At 49.0% G+C, this 21,375-nt stretch overlaps 1 protein-coding gene across 12 annotated transcripts in view; it reads left to right on the forward strand.

The window, feature by feature from the left end:
• Window positions 1-21,375, forward strand: part of LOC105694366 (longitudinals lacking protein) — a 130,289-nt gene that overhangs the window by 87,485 nt on the left and 21,429 nt on the right. The window contains exons 7-8 of one of the 12 annotated variants that reach the window (XM_012414934.2): window positions 4,447-4,569; window positions 5,566-5,922. The exons of 7 other annotated variants lie outside the window; for them this stretch is intronic. In XM_012414934.2, the coding sequence (XP_012270357.1) occupies window positions 4,447-4,569; window positions 5,566-5,798 (356 nt within the window). In that variant the 3' untranslated portion in view covers window positions 5,799-5,922. Of the gene's footprint in view, window positions 1-309; window positions 2,666-3,429; window positions 3,799-4,446; window positions 4,570-5,565; window positions 5,923-9,558; window positions 10,942-21,375 lie in introns of those variants that run through there. 4 more of the 12 variants (XM_012414930.2, XM_012414936.2, XM_012414960.2 and 1 more) reach the window with 4 other exon arrangements.

The following is a 21,375-nucleotide window of genomic DNA, read 5'->3' on the forward strand; positions in this document are numbered from 1 at the left end:
ACTCGGCCTCTCTTCACCTCTGTACACACACATACATACGTACACTTGATTTTATTTTTGCAAAATTACCGTCCTGGGTGTTCCTTCTTCGGGGCTATTGGCTGAAACGTTTGTGTTGGGTTGGTTACGGGTTAATTTTAATTTTGCCAGTAACATTCATTACCACCGCCGACTCGCCCCTTCCCGTACATTCGGTCGCCCCGGTTTTTGAACCTCCCTTCTCGTCCCCTCCATTTCCCGCCAGAACCTTCTCCGTTTTGTTTCGTTATTTTAATTTCCCCCTTTCGTTTTCTTCTGCGGATGTTGCAGGCATGGGAGCCCTGCTTTCTCTCCTGCGCTCGGACTACAAGCACTCGGTGAAGAGGTACAGGGCGACGAGAGAGAGCACCGGGAGAGACAGCGTGGAGGGCAACGATCGCACCAGGGAGGTCGTCTTCCCGGACTCGTTCGAGGTCCTACCTCAACCTAGGGACCTCAGCGTCGTTTACATGGGCGTCCCTCACGAGCAGCAGCGCAAGTTCAGGTGCAGGTTCTGCGGCAAGGGGTACAGGTGGAAAAGCACGATGCGCCGCCACGAGATGGTCGAGTGTGGCGGGAAGCCCCCTGCTTTCCAGTGCCCCGAGTGTCCCTACAAAGCTCGGCAACGAGGCAACCTCACCGTGCACTACAAGCGACATCATCAGAAAATCGGATACGACGAGAGCATCTAGACCTAATCTCGACACCCCGTCTCTCTTGGATATCTCTCTCTTACTCTATCTCTCGATGCCCTCGAGACGACGCGCGCTTGTATCTCCATCTCGCCCCCTCTTTATTTTTTTTACGGCCACTCGCCTCGGATTTTTGAGGACTATCGACGAATTCCGTCAATCGGGAGTAGTTTCGAGAACGAAGGATCGATTCGATCTTACATTGCCGAGGATGAGACGTTTCGAGGACCCAGCCTCCGTTTGTGATAGATCTCCTCTCGATCCCTCGATTCAAGATGGCGCGTCGAGGTTACGTTTTCAAGGACCCGATTATGGGTCCTCTTAGGGTGATAGCATTGGAAGGGCTGAATCGGTAGTTGGAGGTTTCTTCCAGCGTGGTAGTTGCAGTGGCGGTGCACTTTAGACGTCGAAAATCGGTGGCGACGAGAGTGGTCCTACGCGCGGTTCTCTACCTCTCGAATGTCTCTTAACATCTCTCTATTATAATTGTTAAGGCAAAGTTAGCCCTTGTTCGGGACGATCTTCCCGGGGCACGTGCTCTAGGGAATCCCTCCGCTCCAAGGGACTGCCCATCGTCTCGCTCAATACCGATTTATCGATCATCGAATTATCTCACTAGGGAACAACTGATGTTTTCTCGACTGGAAGATTTTTTTTAAGGTGTTTGGCGCACCTTGCAAATCCGAATTTTTCTCGACCGATAGTGCCTTTCGTATGGATCTACGTGAGCGAATTTCGGGACGAATTGAGATTCCATTCCATTTTAACGCGTTAAAAATAGGACGGTTGATGTACATTCTGGAGATGCGCGATGTGTATTATTTTAGGAGTTAAAAAAATGTTAAGTTAGATGCGGAACTATATGCTCGTGAGAAAAATCTCTGATATTCGTCTCAACTGAAATTCCGATAAGTAGCAGTATTAATCGCCGATCGATGATCGCGATTGCAATTGGCTTTTCGATGCTTCCTCAACCTCGAAATTCGGTTTCGAAGTAACGTCGACTTCTCGAGGATTCGAACGCGAATGTTCCGCGAGGAAACGCGATTAATCGGAGCGACGTGTATGGATTTTGATAAGCAAATGTTCACCGACTGCGAGTAAGGTTCCCACTATCTGACACGCGGGACTGAGACGACAATCTCCTTGCAACACTAGTGGTTATTTACGGTCATATTCATTCCAGTTAATTATCTCTCGGAGAGTAACGATCGGTCTTGAGACTCTTCCTTTCGTCGCATCGACGGACGACGCCGAGTTCAGCTGATAAGGGGCTCCGATCGCGATAAAAGTACTCGTCCTCTCTTGGGAAAAATATATAAAGACATTAGCGATCCTGATTAAATTTGTACATTGCCTGGGCAGGACGGGGAGGTAGCGATTTTATTTTTTTTTATATTTTTTTTTATTAAATTACACTCGCAGGCTCTGGTCCTTCTCTCTTCCCCTGGCGGCCCGAAACCGCTCTTCTCACCTGAATTCAGCGTCGGAAAATAAGGATAGAAGTCGGCAATCGACGTGTCTAGTGCCTGTGTAACTTACGAATGCATTCCAGTATTTATTGCGCGTGAGCTTAACGGTTGAAACCGCGTTTAAACCGCGTTTAAACCGCGTTGAAATCGCATCCGCTCGTTGGCGAGGAACGCCCGAGCGGGCGCCATCTTTTTATCGTTAGACACCTAAGGACAATCGTTTTTCCACGTATTTTTGTTTGTTTTGTACACAAAGGAGAAATAACTCGGACGCGAGCTTGCGACGCGCGTCAGTATTTTTGATATCAGTATTTTTTGCGAATTTCCGCCACTCGTTTGTTATATACCTTCCACCCTCGTCCGCGTTTCTCAACGCACCCCTCGAACTTGATTTTTCTCTAAGATTTATCGGTTACCTTGTAATTAACGAGCTACTTGTGTAATTTGGACTTTTGGTATGATATACTTAATGTTTAAGAACGATTCCCTGTATATCTGTCACTTCTCTTCTGTATCTCTCTCGTTTGCCTCTCTTTCTCTATCTCTCTTTTTCTCACACTTTATTTCCTCGTCTTCGTTAAGTAGTAATATCGAGCGTTGGTAAATAATTTTTTGGACTCTTACTTTGGATATTTAATGTTTTTTTGGAAAGGTTTATCAGGCGGATCAATGATTTATTGCTATTATTATTAATATTATTATTACTATTAATAAAAAGGCACACACTCTGTTGCGGGTTATTTTCTGAAGAATCTGCGCGTACGGTTTGTTTCTCGGTTTCTGCTTTTTTTTTGGTTTCCATGAAGACACCATTCCTATCCTCTTCTCGGTACCTCGAAGAGTTCCCTTCCGAATCTTCCCTTCTTATCATCTCTTTATCCTCATTTTCTAGGTACCGAGAAAAGTTCCTTTTACCCATGTAATTATAATAATTTTTTGTTCTACCCCACGCGATTGCAGTACTCCACTGTCACCTTTCCGTAATTATGGTGCGTTCCCATGATTACAGGCAGGTCATCGTGGTTTACCGAAACTTGCGATGATTATCAGGTAGAAAAATGATGGGGTGCTCTTTTGAACATATAACAGCCGTTAATGACCGATAATCGCGTTAAGATAAGGGTTGATTAAACGAGAGCGAATGCAAGCCTTTGATTTGTCTTTCCCTGAAGATGCTCGTATGTCAAAAGGAGAGGTTTTCGGGCTACCTCATCGGAAGCATATTAATTCGTTGGTTTTTTTTTCAGCGGCGTGGGACCAGATGCAGATCTCCGCGAAGACCTTCCCCTGCGACACCTGCGGCAGGCAATACAGGAGAACCATCACCCTGAAGAGGCACAAGAAATTCGAGTGCGGCAAGGAGGCGCAATTTGCCTGTCTGGTGTGCCAGGCTCGATTCAAACACAGACACAGCCTGCTCAGACACTACAACGTGCACACATCCGTGCCCAGGGGACCCAGAATCCATCGGATGACCAAATTTTGACGTCCCTCCCGAAGGAAGATCCTGGGAAAATACCCTGGAAGGCAGAAGCACTCCGCTGCGCAGGAGAACCACGAAAAACCCCAACGAAGACGCGCCCTCCTAACTCTGCGTCCTTTGGCCCAACCTCGTTCTCAAATCGTGTCTGCATTTATTTCTTATGTCGCCCGAGGCAGGGAAAATCGTTTATAATAAAACAAAATATGGTACCACGTTTCACCCCGAATTTCGATCGCCGTGACCGAGCCCTTCGAGCAAGGGTGGAGGCGCCTCCCCCTTAAGGCGATGCGAAGGTGGCGTCAGGTCTCGTTTATGAGACTTTCCTCCGAACTGGGTGTACCGAATCGGTCGAAACTCGACAACGTCAATATGGAAGCTATATCGAAGGTCTTGACACCCGTGAAATTTCAATTTTTTTTTTTTTAATTAAAAGAAAAATTTGTTTCAAAATGAAATTTTAAGGGTGTCAGGACCTTTCTCTTAGGCTCCGTATTCACGTTACGGAATTTGAAACCATGCGGTACCCCAGGTCGGAGAAAAGTTCCCGAACGGTTGTCACATTGTCGTTTCCTTAACCCTAGAGATTTGTCACCTCGCCTCCCTGTGACTCGTTTATCACCCCCTTAACACGTGTCTACACCTTGTGCCGTGAACTCATCCCTGTCGTATGTCCAAGCAAAGCGAATAGGTAAGGCTCCTTCGGGATCCCGCGTCTCGAATCCCTGCCGAGGATGTCGGGGGCAGAACCCTCGTTTCACGTCCCTCTGTTCTCTAATTTCAGAATACTGGGCCCAGCAGGGAAGCTTCGACGCCACCGGGGTCGTCAACGAGGGAGGGTTCCAAGCCGAGCAGGGCACCTCCTGGAACCAGCAGGACACCTTCCAACCCGTTCGCACGGCAAGAGGTCAGTCTTCCTACAAGTGTCCGAACTGCGGTCGCTTCTACAAGCGGCCTGCCTGCCTGAAACGTCATCTGCGCGTCGAGTGCGGGAAAGCACCCGAACACCAATGCAAAATCTGCCAGGGCTGGTTCAAGTACAAGCACAATTTGGTCGCGCACATGAAGCTTCACATCGAGGAGCCGAAGTATCATTGCGGGCTTTGCCCGAGAAAATTCTACAGGCGAGACAAGCTCGTCGAGCACGCCAGGAGGCTGCACATGTCCTTCTCGGTCTGATCCCCGAGATCTCTGTTTCAGACCGTCGAAACGTGGCCAGGACTCCTCTCAGATTTTAGAGGACGAGCCCTAGTAACCCTATTTTTTTACATCCGATTTTCTTTAAAAGGAAACAGGGAGAGCAAGGGGGAGGAGGGTGGAAAGTCGTGGACCTTTAGTCGATGTCCTGAGAACGAAGGGTGCTACCCTTTGTACATATCCTGTAGTATATATTCTAGGGTGTTTTTTACGGAGCTTGGCCGATTTTTGCAGAATATCGCCAGAGGAGAAATTGGAAAAAAAAAAAATGAGAAACGTCCACGTCTTTCGGGAGGAGACGTGCAGGATTATTTTACGCGTCCCTCCTTAATTTCGCCTCCACTTATTTACTTAAGCCTCGATACGACTGTGTACTTTTAATTTCCTAAAAGTAAGCCGAGAATATCATTTTCATTTGTGCACTTATTCCGCGCTCATTGTTTGTAACTCATTTCCGTTGGTTTTCCTTTCGAGATCGGGGGTTTATCCTGGGATGAAATGGCCCCGCCGATTTTCTGGCGGAAATAAACTTAATCGGATAGGTCAAGTTCAGCATGGTTTGAGTTCCTTTGGACTGGCGATCGGAGAGTAGACCTTGCGAATAGCTTGCTCCTTCGGTATCTTGATGGCAGCCTTCGAAGATCACAAAAAATCCCCCTCTTTTATCCCGCAATGACTAATTCCTCGGGTCTTTTCTTTCTTGCAGAATTCGTCAGGTACGAGCGGCCCTTCGAGCGCATCTACAGGGCTCGCCGGGACTTCGCTTGCAATGTCTGCCCCCGTAGATACAGTTCTCTGAGGGCCCTGAAGTTCCACCAGAAGATCGAGTGCAATCAGGAGCCAAAGTTCACCTGCGCCCTGTGCTCCTACAGGACCCTCAGGAGAACCAGCCTCCAGAGGCACGTGCAAGCCAGGCACACCAGGGAGAGGATCTCCTAAAAAATGTCCCTTCAATGTAGAAAGTAACGCGAGGTCGTCTCAAGACCTTCCAGGTCCCCGGCGAAGGGTGTATCGCCGATCCTGAGTTAATCTGTAACTGGAATAAAAGTCCAATTCGATCTCACTCTTACTGTAGATTAAATGGGCGCTGCGTTAATTACCATTTAAAGGAGTATCCGTCGAGCCTCTCCGCGTTTCCGGAAGTCCCTTCGTCTTGCTGCCCTCGGGTATATTATCGAGGTTCTTAAAAATCGACGGCATCTCCGCGCCCGTAAAAAAATTAATCTGGGAAATATCCTATTTTTAGGGACCTTATCTTCTCGACAAACATTTTTTTCCAAGTGGTTTGTAGGGTAGGACACCCATGTCGGGTCGTTACAATACGAATAAACGGATCGTTGGTCGCGAGAAATCCAGGAAATATGTTAATCTTTAAGTTCTCTTTTAAGTTCCCCCCCAAAGTTGGCTTCCGCGTCTTCTGGTAGGATCCTTTTTTAATATAACCACGAGTGCGTCTGCTTTTCAGTGCATTTCGACGCGCTCTTCGCAGGCCCGGGCGTCACTTGGAAGCAATTCAAGTGCAAGACTTGCCCCAGGAGGTACTGCACGCTCATGGCCTTGGACTTCCACAGGAGAGTCGAGTGCAACCAGGAACCAAAGTTATAGTCTGTACAGACACGTGCAGACTGTGCACAATAGGGACAGGGTATCCTGGAATTCCTGATCTGGGAAGAAAATCGATGTGCAACTGGGTGCATTCGCAATTTCCAGACCCTGGCGCTTTTCCGATTGACCTGTAGCTCTGATTAATAAAACCCCCCGTCCACTTTGTTCGACAAGTTCGCCCGTAATTCCCGCCTGCAATTCGCTTGCACAGTTTCGAGGTGAATTTATCGCTTGCCCGTGATATTTCTGTATTAACCACAAGCACATCTTCTTTTCAGCGCATTGCGACGCGATCCTCGCCGCCCAAGGCATCTCTTGGAAGCAGCTCAGATGCAGGACGTGCCCCAAACGGTACAGCACCTTCATGGCTCTGGAATTTCACCAGAGAGTCGAGTGCAATCGAGAGCCGAAATTTGCATGCTCGGCTTGCAATTACCGCACCGTGAGGAAGGCCAATCTTCACAGACACGTCCGACGAAGACACGTCGATCAAATCTGCGGCAGAATCCGAATGAGAAATTCTAAACAAAAGATGCATCTTAGGAAGGCGCTGTAATTTTACCAACTGGGTCCGGACGAATGGAAATCCTTCCATGGATCCAAAACTTGACTTTTCCACTTTTTCTAAGAAATAACAGGGATGATCTCCCAATTTTTTCCTCAGGGTAGTAAGTACCTGAATTTTTTTATCCTTGGTTAATTGCACCTACAGGTACTCCAGGTACGTCACGTGTACTTCCACGTGTTCCAATTTGGAGCGAGTCTGATATTAATGATGCATATTCAGTTGCCACTGCAACTGAGGTGTTCCATGAATCGCTAAAGACTACACTGTCCATAATTCTTTCATGTATATCATATTAATGAAATTATGTTGCAATAACGTATCTGTAAGTCTGTTTCGGTAGAACTTAGTTCTTCACTTTCTTAGATTTTTGCTTTATTTTATACTCCTTTAATTATCCATCTGTCTATAGCTAGGGAAACTGAGATTCAGTGCCGTATCTTTAGTTGTACCATTTCCTATTTCGGTTTTGTACTCTTGTACCTAAACAACGCTGAAAGTTCCTTCAGATAAGGGACCATCGCTAGCAAAGACGATATGTACTTGCTTTTTCCGTTTAATAAATATTCCTTAACTATCGTGGAAAAGTCTAAGTGTTTCCAGGTTTCGCGTGATTTAAGGGGGAGGAGTCAGATTGCACTTTTTCGATAAATCCTCAAAAATCAGCGGTAGTTCCTGCAGTGTCTACAGGTAAAGGGTGGAAGCCCTTATTTTTCCTTAGCGTGATTGTACAATTTTTCAGTTTACCCGAAAGTGCTGTAGAAACAATATGTATATTTGAGACCATGCAATACAGGTGTGTAGTCAATTTAATGAGTTTAAATGCAGGGTAGGGGATTTTTTAAAAATTGGACCACTTGCACCGCAAAATGCATCCTGCCCGACTTACGCTTCACTTGCTCGAAATTATGGCGAACTCTGTGGCAAGGAAATGATCCCGTAGAGCGAAGGGTTCTCTTATGGTGACTTTTTCCAGAGCTCTGCTAACCGAGTCGATTTGAATTTCCAGGTGCAGCCGAGAATGCGCCCAAGAAGATGCACTGGTGCAAGCGTTGCGGCAAGTCGTATGGACTTCACTCCTCGCTTATCAATCACAAACGGGAATGCGGAAGATATCCCAGCGTGATGTGCAGCCTCTGTGGATATGCATCTCATCACAAGGGGAACGTGAAACGTCACGTGCGTGCCCACCATTGGGACCAAATAAGTGGGCAAGAACTTTCGGTGGAAAGCTACGTAACCCAGAACTTCGCCGTTACCTTCCCTCAAGACCCTCACACGTGGAACTTTTCGATGAATCGATAAAAATCCCCATGACGGAATCCAAGCGACATTTCTAACTTCGAGACGGGGCCTCGTTTCTGCAAGATTTAGCGCCCTCGAGTCCCAGGACGAAGGAAGGTCCAGGAAGGATCATCGCCGAGACTCGCTGCCTCAGAGAGTTATTTTTTTAGAAGAAGAAAAGGAAGCAAAAGTATTAGGGAAGAATTGTGGAAAATAAAAGAGACGCTAAAGGAGGAAATTCAAGAATGCGATGCTAGGTTGACATCCTTCCTAGCCCAGTCCTAGCTCTAAACGTTCAATTGGGAAAGTCCTTGTCGAGCGATCTGGACATTCGATGCACTTTCGAGGCATCGAGCGCATTAAAGTCCTCTAAATGATCCTCGTAGCAAAGAGTTTTCCAGTTCTAGATCCTTGGATCGAAATTATCGCCATGTCGGTAGTAATTCAATCTCGCTCGGTTTTAGTCCAAAACTACAGGTATAGAAATTTCATCTCACCGAAATCGCCAACCTGGAGAGGAAGCTAGACGTCCGGTATTTCAAGACTTCTTGGAAAGGTGGTTTCTTTGAGCCGTAATACATGAAGTTCCATTTTTCAGGTGGCCCCCCGTGGTACGCGAAGGTCAACGTCACGCCTTATCGGTGCACCCAGTGTTGGAAGTACTTCAAGTCCTCCAAATCCTGCTCTAATCATCGCAGCGTGTGCGGGAAGGACAAGAAATTCGGCTGTGCTTTTTGCGAGTACCGGTCACACCAGAAAGCTAATGTCCTGAGGCATCTCGGCACCCAACATCCCCCTGCAGGATCCGTTAACAGACAGGAGTTTGTCGTGAACATGATCGACGGCGAATAGACCTCGGCCGTCGATCTCGATCGGCACCTTATCGATCGTACTCGTCTTCCCCTGAAACAATAAAACCGCGTCCCTACGACGAGTACTCGACTCCTCGAGATGTCATTTACGAAATTTTTCCGGCGATCGCTATCGTAGAGCGTAGAGAGAAAGGTATAAGAGGTGCAAGGTACGTAATCAGTGGATCGCGTCCTTTGGAAAGTCTCGATGTCGCCAAGGCGAGGTTTCCACTCGGTTTCGAAAAAGGATCGACGGCGTCGTAAGTCCAAGGAGGAAGAAGGATCGAGGATATGCACGAATTTGATCCTCGGTCGAGTGGACGAAGGTGGTGGGAAGACCGGTAGGACCGGTAGGAGACCGGGACACGGCTAAAGCGGCGTTTTCCCTTTTCAGATGTCTACTTTGAGGAGGAGAACGCCGATCAAGCTTGGAACACCGAGTCGAGCTTCGCCGAGCTGAAGATCCCGAAGGCGAACTCGGTCGGCAAGAAACCCGCCAGACAATTCGCGTGCAGCAGATGTCTAAGAGTCTACATGAGGAAGGACTCCCTTCAGCGCCACATCAACTGGGAGTGCGGAAAGGACCCGCAATTTATATGTCCTTTCTGTCCCCAGCGATGCAAACGCAAGTCACACTGGATCCGGCACATTCGACGCCAGCATTTCGAGAAGATCGGCGACATGGAGGGCTATCTTCACGGATTCTCGCCAAGGAGCGAGATCGATTGAAGCTGCCGATCCGAGAAGTGTCCTAATGACGAGTCGCGGCTATCCCACTCGTTGACCCGAGTGTCGCTCCTTTTCCAGGGCCCGACTCTGCGAAAAGTCCTCGAGGACCTTCATCTTTTCGGAGAAGACTCTCGCTGATAATATTCCGATTGCGAATCTTCTCCCCGTCTCATCTTCTTCCCCGATTTCTCGACTTAACGTCTCGCGGACGCGAGCCTGGAAATCGTTAGCTCGCTGTAGTTCCCCCTGTATGTCATAAGGTTTCGTTTGTAGTAGCTTCGTTCCAGACTCTGCGATTTCTTAAATTAGCTCCATTAGGTCGTAATCCACGGATTCCCACGTTTCTTGGGATCGAGATGTGCCTTAAATTAATTTTTAAACCATCGGGGAGAGTACCCGAAGTCGCCTTCCCATTTTTTCCTCAACGTCCATTGACGGCATTACTTCCGTTGAAAGTCCGATTGTTGACCTTACGATTCACGGATTTACGTCACTTAAGTTTACCTCAACCCAGAATTTGTCTATCGAAATTGATTAGGTCGTTGTCAATTAATTTCAATACTTTCCGCGCATTTAATTATCATTATTCGTACATGTGGCGACCGGGAGGAATCATTCATTTTCGTGTTATAGAATAAATAAAGCCGCGAATTGTAAGGTCAATAACAGGTCGATGCAGATCATCGATCATCGCGAAAAGAAAAGTGCCACCTCCGTTCTAGATAACTCGGAAAATCGTGTCTCGAACGAAGTAGCTGAAAATTCGTAAATCACCGAACCAACGGAGTTCGGGGATACTTTGTCATCATGCGGAAGTACTAGCATGTAAGATTACATATAAGACGTAAGGAAATTATTTTTTTTATAAGGTCTGTACCTTAGAGCTTGCGTAAGTCTAATTTGGCTCGCCCGTCCCGTATCGCGTTATCGATTCACAGCTCCGAGATTTTCCGGACTCGAACGATTGGAAGGGATCGAAGGGAGGCCTCTAGGTCGATACACATACTATAACCCCATCTTCCAGCCGGAATTCAATGAATAATAAAACTGTAAGACGAACAACCACGAAGAGACATCCGCCACCCCGCGATTAGCGTCATTAGCGATTATCTAGTATCTCTCGTTGCAACTTGACTCTTTTCTTCCACTATCGCCGCATCGCTCTCTCTGCTCTTCGTTTCCCGTATTAATCTAACTGAACCAAAACCCCACGATCCCCATTTAACCGACTAACCCCATCCCGTCGTCCTACGGTCCAAAATTATCCCAAAAATCCACTCTATCCCGATTCCAGATCCGATTTTCTCACCTCGGATCCCCTCATGAAAAAAATGGTAATTTAATGGCAATTTCAATTGAAAGTCCCGCCCGTAATTTCTATATTATTTGAAGGAACTCGAGGACGTCCAGCTGAATGATAGAAAAAATTACGGTCCCCTTCGACGGTTGCGATGAAATTACGATTCCTATTTTCAGTCGTCTCTTCCCACCCTCGCACTTCCCGCTCACCCTTAACTTTCGCTTCCCTTTCGACCTTCTCGAGGGAAAGACCGACCTCGATTCTCCGCGAGCGGGGAGCAGCATGTGCACTAACTATCCTGACATAGTCGTAAACCCTCTGTACATAGAGACTAGGACTCTGTCCGCTTGCGCCTCGAAGGGAACAGCCTTGCAGGGAGGCTTCTTCTTCGGGTTCCTCTCCGGACCCGCTGTTCCTTTCCGTAGGACTCGCTCGTAAGAATCCTAGCTAGCTGCTTGGGGCTCGTAAGTAAGGATGCATCCCCTCCAAGGTGAGGACCTTCCCTCGGCGCCCCGAAGAGCGCCCGGAAGAACGGCCTCGTCGCGTTTCTTTGCAGATTCCCAGATCTCGAGGGCGCGTCCAGAAACGGACGTCTCCGATCTCCGTGCCTTCCTGGATAGCTGATTAAAATTCGCTCCAAGCGAAAGAACACCCCCGTTCCAAAGAACACGGGCAAATTCATCTCTTTCCACCCCTACCCCCTGTCCAATCCATGGTTTCCCCCAGACTTTGACGGGAACCTGATCTCTGGCGCAATCAACCGTTCACCAGGTATCCGTTGTTATCAATTTGAAACGCCGTATGCCATCGTGACAAGTATACTCAAGAAAAACAGCTAACTGGTTAATGGTCGCGCCATTTTGCGGGGGGTCAGCTATCCAGTCGGCACCATGGACACGTGGACCAACGGGAACTAATTCCGATCCCCATGACGGGGAGGACGACAGAAGAGAATCTCCGTCCTCTCTCTCCCTCCCGCTTGAGAGAAGTTTGAAAGAATCGGAGGGAGAGAGAGAGAAAGAGAGCGTCTTCGCGTTCCCGGGTCCCTTGTCCTCGGGCCGGAGACTCCCTTCTCGGCGGAGGCTGACAAGTGTCGTCGGACGGGTCGCTTCGTAATAAGAGCTCGCGAAATCCTCTCCTCGAGCCCGCCGACTCGCGAGCCGACGAGCGAGCCGGTGCCAATAAAGACTGGTGGTTGTGTTCCAGCCGAGGACCTCAGCATCACCGGGCTGAAATGGGCGGCAGCCTGGCAGAGATGGAGCGTGCCCTCCATCATGTGGCGCTCGGGAGCAGGCCTCGGGAAGGGCCTCGGAGGGGCCTCCTCGAACCCGGAGGGCTTCAACTGCCCGGCCTGCGGCAGGGTCTACAAGCTGAAGAGCTCCCTGAGGAACCACCAGAAGTGGGAGTGCGGCAAGGAGCCGCAGTTCCAGTGCCCCCACTGCGTGTACCGGGCCAAGCAGAAGATGCACATCGCGCGCCACATGGAGCGCATGCACAAGGAGAAGATCTACAAGCAGGAGATGGTCTAGACGGACGTCGGCGTCCAGGGTGCGGAGGGAGAACGGGGGAGGGAAAAAGAGAAGGGGAGAAAGAGAGCGCCGCCACGTCGCGCGGGGCCCGAACGATTGTATAAACGGAGGCGGATACACGTGTACCTACGTACTCCTAGGTGCGCACCGACCCGCGAACAAACGGTACGGTAATTTTCTACGGATAATATTTTTGCGTCTTTACGTAATCTCGGTGCCTCGTTCGGGAGGGAGGGACGTCGGCCGTGGCGGCGCGGTTTAATTTTTATATTTTGTTAGGGACTTTTTCCTTCGCGACATCGAGAGAGAGAGTTGGGGTGAAGGAAGGAGAGAAGGAGGGAGTGAAAGAGAGAGAGACGCGCGGCCGGGGGGGCGGGGCGCCTCCCCGAGGCAGACATTCGGGTTTCCAAACGTACTATTAAGGTTTAAGGACTTTTATTTCCATAGCGGAGGCCTCGCCTCCACGCGAGGTCGGTCGCGCGATTTATATGGGCTAGATCAAAAGTGAGAGACAGAGTGAGAGCGAGAGCGAATGCGTGAGTGATGCGCAAGGGAGAGAGCGCGCGAATTTCGCTACCGAGAGAAGACTTTTTTTTTTCGTTTCTTTAAGGGGTTGCCCCGAGCAGATCAAGACCGTCCGGTCACCCGGAGCTCTTCCATAGCAACCATTCTGGTCACACTGGTTCCATATTTTTAACGGACGACGCCGTGAGCGCGTGGCTCACTGGGGACACGAAAACGGAACGTCTCTGCACGTTTCATATACTTAACTCGATCCGGCGCCCGCGTGACCCGGGTTCAACGCGGAACCCCCGCGATCGACAGACTGCCGCCCCCGCAAACGCAGATTCCTATTACGCATTTATCTATTTACTTTTAACGAGCCTCCTTCTTTTTAAGTTCCCGGCGCGCGCTGCGCGCCCCGGTTCCTCGAGACTCGGGGGTGGTCGACGCCGCCCCCGCCACCCACCCGGATCGCGGTGCCGGATCGATAGATCGGAGATCGCCGAGAGGCGAGCGCGATCCGCGACCCTTGCCGCGACCTCTTCGAGGGTCTCCCCCGCCGGTTCCTCCTCGGTTCCTCCTCGGTTATTCCTCCCCCCGAAACCGTCGCTCCTGCATACCGCGATACGTAACGAGGCCAACGTTCCTAGACCTCGACCTCACCTGGATCGGGCCAGGTCGCGGCCAGGTCGCGGCCGATCGCGCTCGCCCCGTGTCCGGCCAAGTCCCGTATTCCTACGCCACGCCAAGCGCGCCTCACGGCTGTCCGACTTTCCATACTGTAGACAATATTTATGAGACAAGCTAACCTAAACTATTCGTAATTCATACTTAAAACTAAGTGAACGCATAACAGGGAGCGGGTGATGCGAAACATGGCGACGAGCTCGCGACCGGACGCGCGTCGGCCGCCGATGGGGGTGTCCGACTCGACGCGGGGACGCGGGCCAGCGGTTACGGAGGAACGGGGAAAATCGGGATCGAGGCCAGACGGACACCTTCCCCTGGGTCGACGGACGGCAGCCGTGTGCTCGGTGAGCTTTAATACCCGATGCGGCTCAAAGTCGACGGTTCTTCAGCGCGGGGGAGGACTCGCCGCGCTAAAAGTAGCTTTCGGATAAATTTAAATATATTGCGCCGAATCGGGGGCCGCAGCGTTTTCCTCGCTTCCGGCCCTCGAATCGGCACGTCTCGGTGTCGGAATCGGCTGGTTCGGTTCGTTTTCGGGAAGTCCTTCCTCGCGATCGAGCAACGGCGAGACTTCCGGCCCGACGTCCGACCCCGGAACGGCGGCGCGGCTTCCGGTCGGATCGACTCGTCCTAAAGGACTGGGAGAAGAGAACACTGGATGAGAGAGACCGGTCCAACAGACGCGAAGATCGGGAGGCTGAGAGGAAACTGGAAAAGCTGGGAGGGATGTGGGAGATTTACGCGCCGGAAGATGCGACTCCTCGACAAAATCGGGCGCTGAGAGCGCGCCGATCCTTCGTAGGTTTTACGAGAGAAACAAATAGCATAATTAGTAGTAAATATGAATAAATGAATATATATAAAAATATATATATAAATATATATATATATATATTACAAAGCCGGTCGCGACCGATAAGCTGATACGATAATAAGGATAGCGAGAATAATCGATCGACAGTAATAACACGACGGTAACGATAGCGCTGACGTTCATCGGTAACGTTTATTGATTATGCTTAGGGTTAATATTTAGGATATATATGTATACATGGACATGTATATGTATATATTACTGCCTCACGAGGCCTTGATCACTGATGACGGCCGACAAAATGAGAATCAACGCTCTCGCCAACCGGCCGCCACGTTTACGGAGATTATTAGTTTATACCTAACGAGATGTAAGTAGGTTTAGCTTAGGCTAACGCGTATCCTTTTGTAATAACGCATTGCGTACGGACGATCGGAGACACGGATCTCGTATACGACGTTACGAGAGTAACTACCCCCCAGCACGGGTCAGGAAGGGACATATTATGATAGATTTATCGGTCGCTAAGTGCAAAGGCTAAGCTCCGCTCGTCGAGCCGCGAATCTAGGTCTTCTTCGTAGTGACTCGCTTCTTTTTGCAGGTTCGCAAGGATCCGTCGAATAGGACTAAGCTAATCGAGAGGGACGCCTCTTGCCGATCGCTGTGCCAATTTTCATTCTCTAGATCCGCGAATCGCGAGGAACCCAAGAGACGTCCACTTTTTTTACCCGAGGGGATGTTCACTCGGAATTTCAATCAGGGAAAATGATTTCCTTCTTCGGGAACCGATTGCTTTTTATTCCATATGATTAACGATGCGACTAGACGTCAAGCGACGGTCGGCTTTAAAATTGCGGGATGTTATCGTGATTTCCAATGATTTCCAGTGATTTCTGCGAGTAGAAATTTATTACATTACATGCATTATATTTCCGGCCGATTTCCACGTGATCTCGAGGATTACCAATCCAATTTCTTGAATGAATATCCTCTCGTTTTGACAACTACGAGGGGGACATTCATTCCGAAATAAGGGAGAGCCCATTTCCTCACTTGAGAAACGATCGCCTATGATTTAATCATCCATTTTTGAAGTCCATAATTTCATTTTTTGCGAAGTGATTGCAGAAATTTATTACATTAACTGCATTATATTTCCGGCCGATTTCCACATGATCTCGAGGATTACCAATCCAATTTCTTGAATTAATATCCTCTCGTTTTGACAACTACGAGCGGGACATTCATTCCGAAATAAGGGAGAGCCCATTTCCTCACCTGAGAAACGATCGCCTATGATTTAATCATCCATTTTTAAAGTCCATAATTTCCTTTTTTGCGAAGTGATTGCAGAAATTTATTACATTAACTGCATTATATTTCCGACCGATTTCCACGTGATCTCGAGGATTGCCAATCCAATTCCCTGAATAAATATCCTCTCATTTTGACAACTACGAGGGGGTCATTCATTCCGAAATAAGGGAGAGCCCATTTCCTCACTTGAGAAACGATCGCCTATGATTTAATCATCCATTTTTAGTCCATAATTTCCTTTTTTGCGAAGTGATTGATTTTCATTTCATTTGATAAACCGCGATGCGATTGGATAACAAGTGGCGATCGGCCTCGGAATCGACAATGATTTCCAATAATGCGATTTCTGCCGATCCAACTTCCAGTGATATCTGCTTGCAATTTCCGGTTAATATCCACGTGAGTTCGAATATTAAAATAATAATTTCCTGAGTGAATAACCCCTCGGACATCTGCAAATAAAATTCCAAAAAATCTCTCCGAAGGCCCCTCGCTATCCTTCAGAATCACGGAGATAACATCCGTGTCCAAACACATTAAAAAAAAAAAATTGAAAAAAAAATGAAAAAATGGGACATCTCGCCGGTCCTTCGCATGGGCGATCGGTAGGACTCGGGATCGATAAGGGAGGGACTCGTCGGGTTTAATCGACCTCGATCGGTCATCGACCACGAAAAGCAGCTACAATAGGTGGACAACATTAATCGCGGATAATTCCGAGGACCTCGGTACTCCACATTGGTAACGACCGAGTATTCATATTAGACGACAAGAAACGACAAAGACGCCGACGAAGACGAACCAGCAGACAGATTTGCCCTCGCGATCGGTCGATCGGCAGATAAACCGTCTACATGTGCCTTCGAAACGTACTATTTCGATATTTCTACGGCTAGTATCGAGAATCTAAGAAATAAATACGATAAGTGGTTTAAACTCGAAAGCTTAAGCCGAGGCTCGCAAAGGGCGACGAGAGATCGACGTAGAAGGACCACGATAAGGAGACGCCTCGATGTGGCGCGATCGTTTCACAATTAACAATTGTCCGTCTTTCTTTCCGCGTACGATTGGTCTATCTACCGCTTTATAAAGTATAGTTAACTTGGCTCTTGCGTAATCGGGCTCAATACCGTTTAATTAGGTGTTATATCGTACTAGGCACGACGGATCGCAGATCGTCGGTGTAACGGATTCTTGTTTTGGGTGTCGGATTGGGAATTGGGCGGGGGGATCTAACCGAAAAAAAATAAAATAAAGTTAAATAAAGCGAGAGGGGCAAAATGTTGAGATATCAAAATATAATAATTTAAGACGTAGGCAACGAGAGCGTTCGGTGTCGAAGCGAGGCGAGAATCGCGAATGTCGTTCGGATCGAGAGCGAAGCTTGGACGTCATGTCCGTAATTACTCTTCATTTCGTCAGTAATATCGTCTCTAATATCGTTGCACATTGTCCGCAAGGCCGACATTGCGCGCATAGTTGCGCTAACGAGCTCGTCGAAGGTGAGAAAAAGCTCGCAAGCATCGCCGGTTGCAATCAGTTCTCGATTTCGAGGGGTAATCTTAATCTTTATACGTGTCATTCGATTGTGTTTCTTTACGACACAACGCTAATCGTGATATTTAGACTCTAAATTCGGTCGCCTCGTCGAGGGGGGTCCAATGGGGTACGGGGTGGNAGAATTGTTCGAAGGAAATTCGTCGCGAAAATACGTCGAATGAAATTCATCGAAGGAAATTCGTTGCGAAAATACGTCTGATAAAAATCATCGAAGGAAATTCGTCGCGAAAATTCGTTGGATAAAATTCCTCAAAGAGAATTCATAGCGAAAATTCATGGAATAAAATTCTTCAAAGAAAAATCGTCGAGGAAAATTCTCCGGATATCAAGTGATCATGATTTCCATGGGATCTCACATTATGGTGGATCGTAGCGACTCGTTTACCGGATCACGCGTCTCGCGGTCGAAGAGCTGTTATCCGTAAGAGAACAAGTTGTACGTAGACGAGTTCGCGGGGGGTACCCCCGCGCGGTTAGCACTATGCGACGTATCCAGGAAAACAAAAAAAGTAGGTTTCGAACCGAGAGAGCCTTGCGTTAAGTGCCTTCAAGTACGACTTAGACTTAGACTAGAAGAGAGGCGCTGGGCGCGTCCAGCTGTGAACGGACTTACGGTATTAATAGGGTGCGGAAAGGTGCGACTCCCCCTTCGAACTAGCGTGGACGAATCGTGAATTTATCTATTAAAAGAAAAAAAAAAAAGAAGAAAAAAAATTAAAAGAAGAATCGAAATACCAAGGATCCCAATTTCGAAAATTTCCAAGTGAAACTCGCGCTTCCATTGATTCGGCGCAAGAGAGCCAAGCTCCGGCTCCGGGAAGCTTTTATCATTGTCTGGACCCCCAAACGCCTTTTTATCAGGCTTTTTAAAATTCGATCCGTTCGATTATTTATTTATTGGCATACAAAGATCCAAGGTACTCGATGGGCAGCGATTCGTCTCGATCTAGGGGTGGCGATCCGATCGTCCGGGCCTCCGGAGGATCGAATATCTCGAGCCGGTCTTCGCTATTCGATTCAGACCCCCCAGGGTCGATCTCTCGCTTTGAAAGCTTTCCAAAGTATTACGAGGCCCTGTCGAAATACCGATAAAAAGTTCCCACCCCTCGCCAGGGATGGGTCTCGCCTTTTCCTCGTCACCCGGCGAACTTTTCGAGACCAGTGATATTTTAGAAATTATTTAATTACGCAGAACGAAACAGTAATCTCTCGACTACTCGACCTCTACTGCCAATATTTGCTAAGGTGTTCCCTACGTTTCTTTTATCTTGTTTTTTTTTTCTCTCCACATCCTCTCGATTACCGCAATGTGATTCTCGAACGTCGAACCACCAGTTATATTTATTTCAACGATTTCTCCGTGTTTTCTTTTAATTAACAGTACAATTACTTTTAACTATGTAGTACTTTAGTGGGAGCCGAGGGCGTACGAGGGTGCGAGGGGCCTCGTCGAGTCGGAGGCTCGCGAGAGGTCGAAGAGGACCCCGAAGAGGGGCCTCTTCTTTTATCTCCTCGAGTCCTTTTGTGGCTATTTTCGCCGACCGGAAGTGTGCCTCGCACTCGCGCCCTCCACCCGATACTCTCGGTACAAGCCCGTACTCGACTGCAGGGCACGCAACTCAACTTCCGCTCAGCGCCTCGACACACAAAAGATACTTGTAATCATAATTCTTCGCCATGTATTTGCCAACGAACGATTATTATTTTTTTTTTGTCTCCATTTTATATTAATATTATTTAGAGAGCATCATTATTAACGACTACGCTATGATAACGATAATCTTTCTAGATACTTTTTTGCTTGTCGCGGGAAGCACGCACGCGCTTTTTCCTCGCGAGTCGGCCCGGAAACGCGGACCGGAAGTCCGGGCAGAGCCGCTCGGGTTTCCTCCCCCGTCATTCCGGAGCGAACGATCGATTGTTGGCTTAATCGTATCCCAGAAATCGCTTGCTTAGAGATCCTTAGAAACTGGACAGGGCGGAATTACGGTTTTCATCCGCGGCTCCATGAACACCCCGATTCTCGAGCTTCGATCGAAACCAGCCATCCACCCTATCCTCTTTTCACCGTGCCTTTTACATATCGTTTCGACCTGTCGAACATTCCAAAATGTGTTTTTTTTTCTCCTTCTCAATTTGTAGAAAGCCTTGTATTCGATTTAGAGCAAAATAAAGTCTAGAAAGGTAAACAGCCCTTGTCAATTCCGGTCGCGATGGCCGGTGATTCCTCGCAGGTGCAAGGACCTTCTTCCAGGAGTCGATCGGGGTTTGGATGATCGATATATCGAGGGTAAGCGGGGAAGGACGAGGCCGGAAATTCGGGGCCGATGTCCTGGGTAAGGATCGGGAAGGACTCGGACTCTCCGCGGCCATTTTGGACACCTTTGGCTCGACTTTTGTCAACGAATCCGTCGAAACGTCGCAATGGGATTCGATAAGTCACTACTTCCGCATACTGACTTAAACTTTCCGTAGGTGTTCCTGTCGTTGGAAGACTTCTAATCCACCGTCGGACCTCGGGGCATCGTTCGAGCGAAATGAGAGGAAGCTCATCTCCAAGGAAACTCCGGAACGCCGAGAAGACATCTCTTTCTGGATCGACGGCAAATCCTGCGGAAGCTCCCTACCCTGAAATAAAGCCACGCATTTCCCGAGTGGAGGGTCAGAACCGCATCCTCGAGACCCCCCGACGATGACACCTCCAGGACTTCCTAAACGGTCAAAGGACGGCTTTTAACGATCTCTGTTTCCGAGTTCCAGGGCACCTCGGAGGACTCCTCGAGCACAAGGACGACCTGGGAAATATAAAGAAACTCTCTCATTCCTCATCTCGCGACTTCTCGCTGTGGCCTCCAGGAGTCCGGGAAGTGGAGGAGCCGAAACCGAATGCGGACCGCGGCTTCCGGGAAGAGGTCCTAAATCGAAACTCGCCGATCCCAGACGAGGACCTCGTCGTGCCCTCGTCCTCTTCCCAGTGGAAGGCCTTGGCGCCGAGTAGTCTAACCTCAACTAGCGTAGTCGACCGAGTGACAGATTAATCTCGGCGGCGTTTCCGTCTCGGTGCACGTATGCTCGTTGTCGCTAGCTTGACTTTTGAATGTGGCATGGCCGGGGAGGGAACCGCCTCGTCTGGCCCGTCTAACCTCCGGAAATGATTTCTCTCTATTCCAGGTTTCTTCGGGAGCTTCGGCTGGAACTCGGACGGAACTCGCAGGGTGCGTTCCGCCGAGGTCCCGGCCCCGCTGACGCCGCAGCGTCGGCCGCGCCTCCACTGTCCCGCGCGGCACTCGGGCCGCACCCCCGGGGACCGACCCCTCGCCGTTGCGGCCCACGACCGACGACACGACTGCCTCCGGTGCGGCAAGTCCTATAAGAACGCCTACATACTCAAGAGGCACCTCTTGTACGAGTGCGGCAAGGCGCCCTCCTTTAGTTGCCCCCATTGCGCCTTTAGCTCCAAGTACGAGCGCAACCTGAAGGCTCACATCAACCACCGCCACGTCGACGTCCAGGCCCAGCCCTCGGCCCCGGTCAACCAGAGGGCTTGAGACTTGCGTCCCGTCCACGGCAGGACGCGAGGACCTTCCGACCGCTCCTAGACACCCCTTCCCCGAGGGAAGAGACCCGGGACGCCTCGCCGAGTCTATCTGCCGACCCACCTGGGAGCACTTACCAAAAAACCTGGCCAGGTTTAAGAATTACAAACTCGCATATTGTACAATGTGTACATATATACATATAAATATGTATATAAGATTTTCCCGCACG

This window comes from Orussus abietinus, unplaced genomic scaffold (genome assembly GCF_000612105.2).
Source record: "Orussus abietinus isolate OABI.00-Male unplaced genomic scaffold, Oabi_2.0 scaffold203, whole genome shotgun sequence".
Lineage (NCBI taxonomy): Eukaryota > Metazoa > Arthropoda > Insecta > Hymenoptera > Orussidae > Orussus > Orussus abietinus.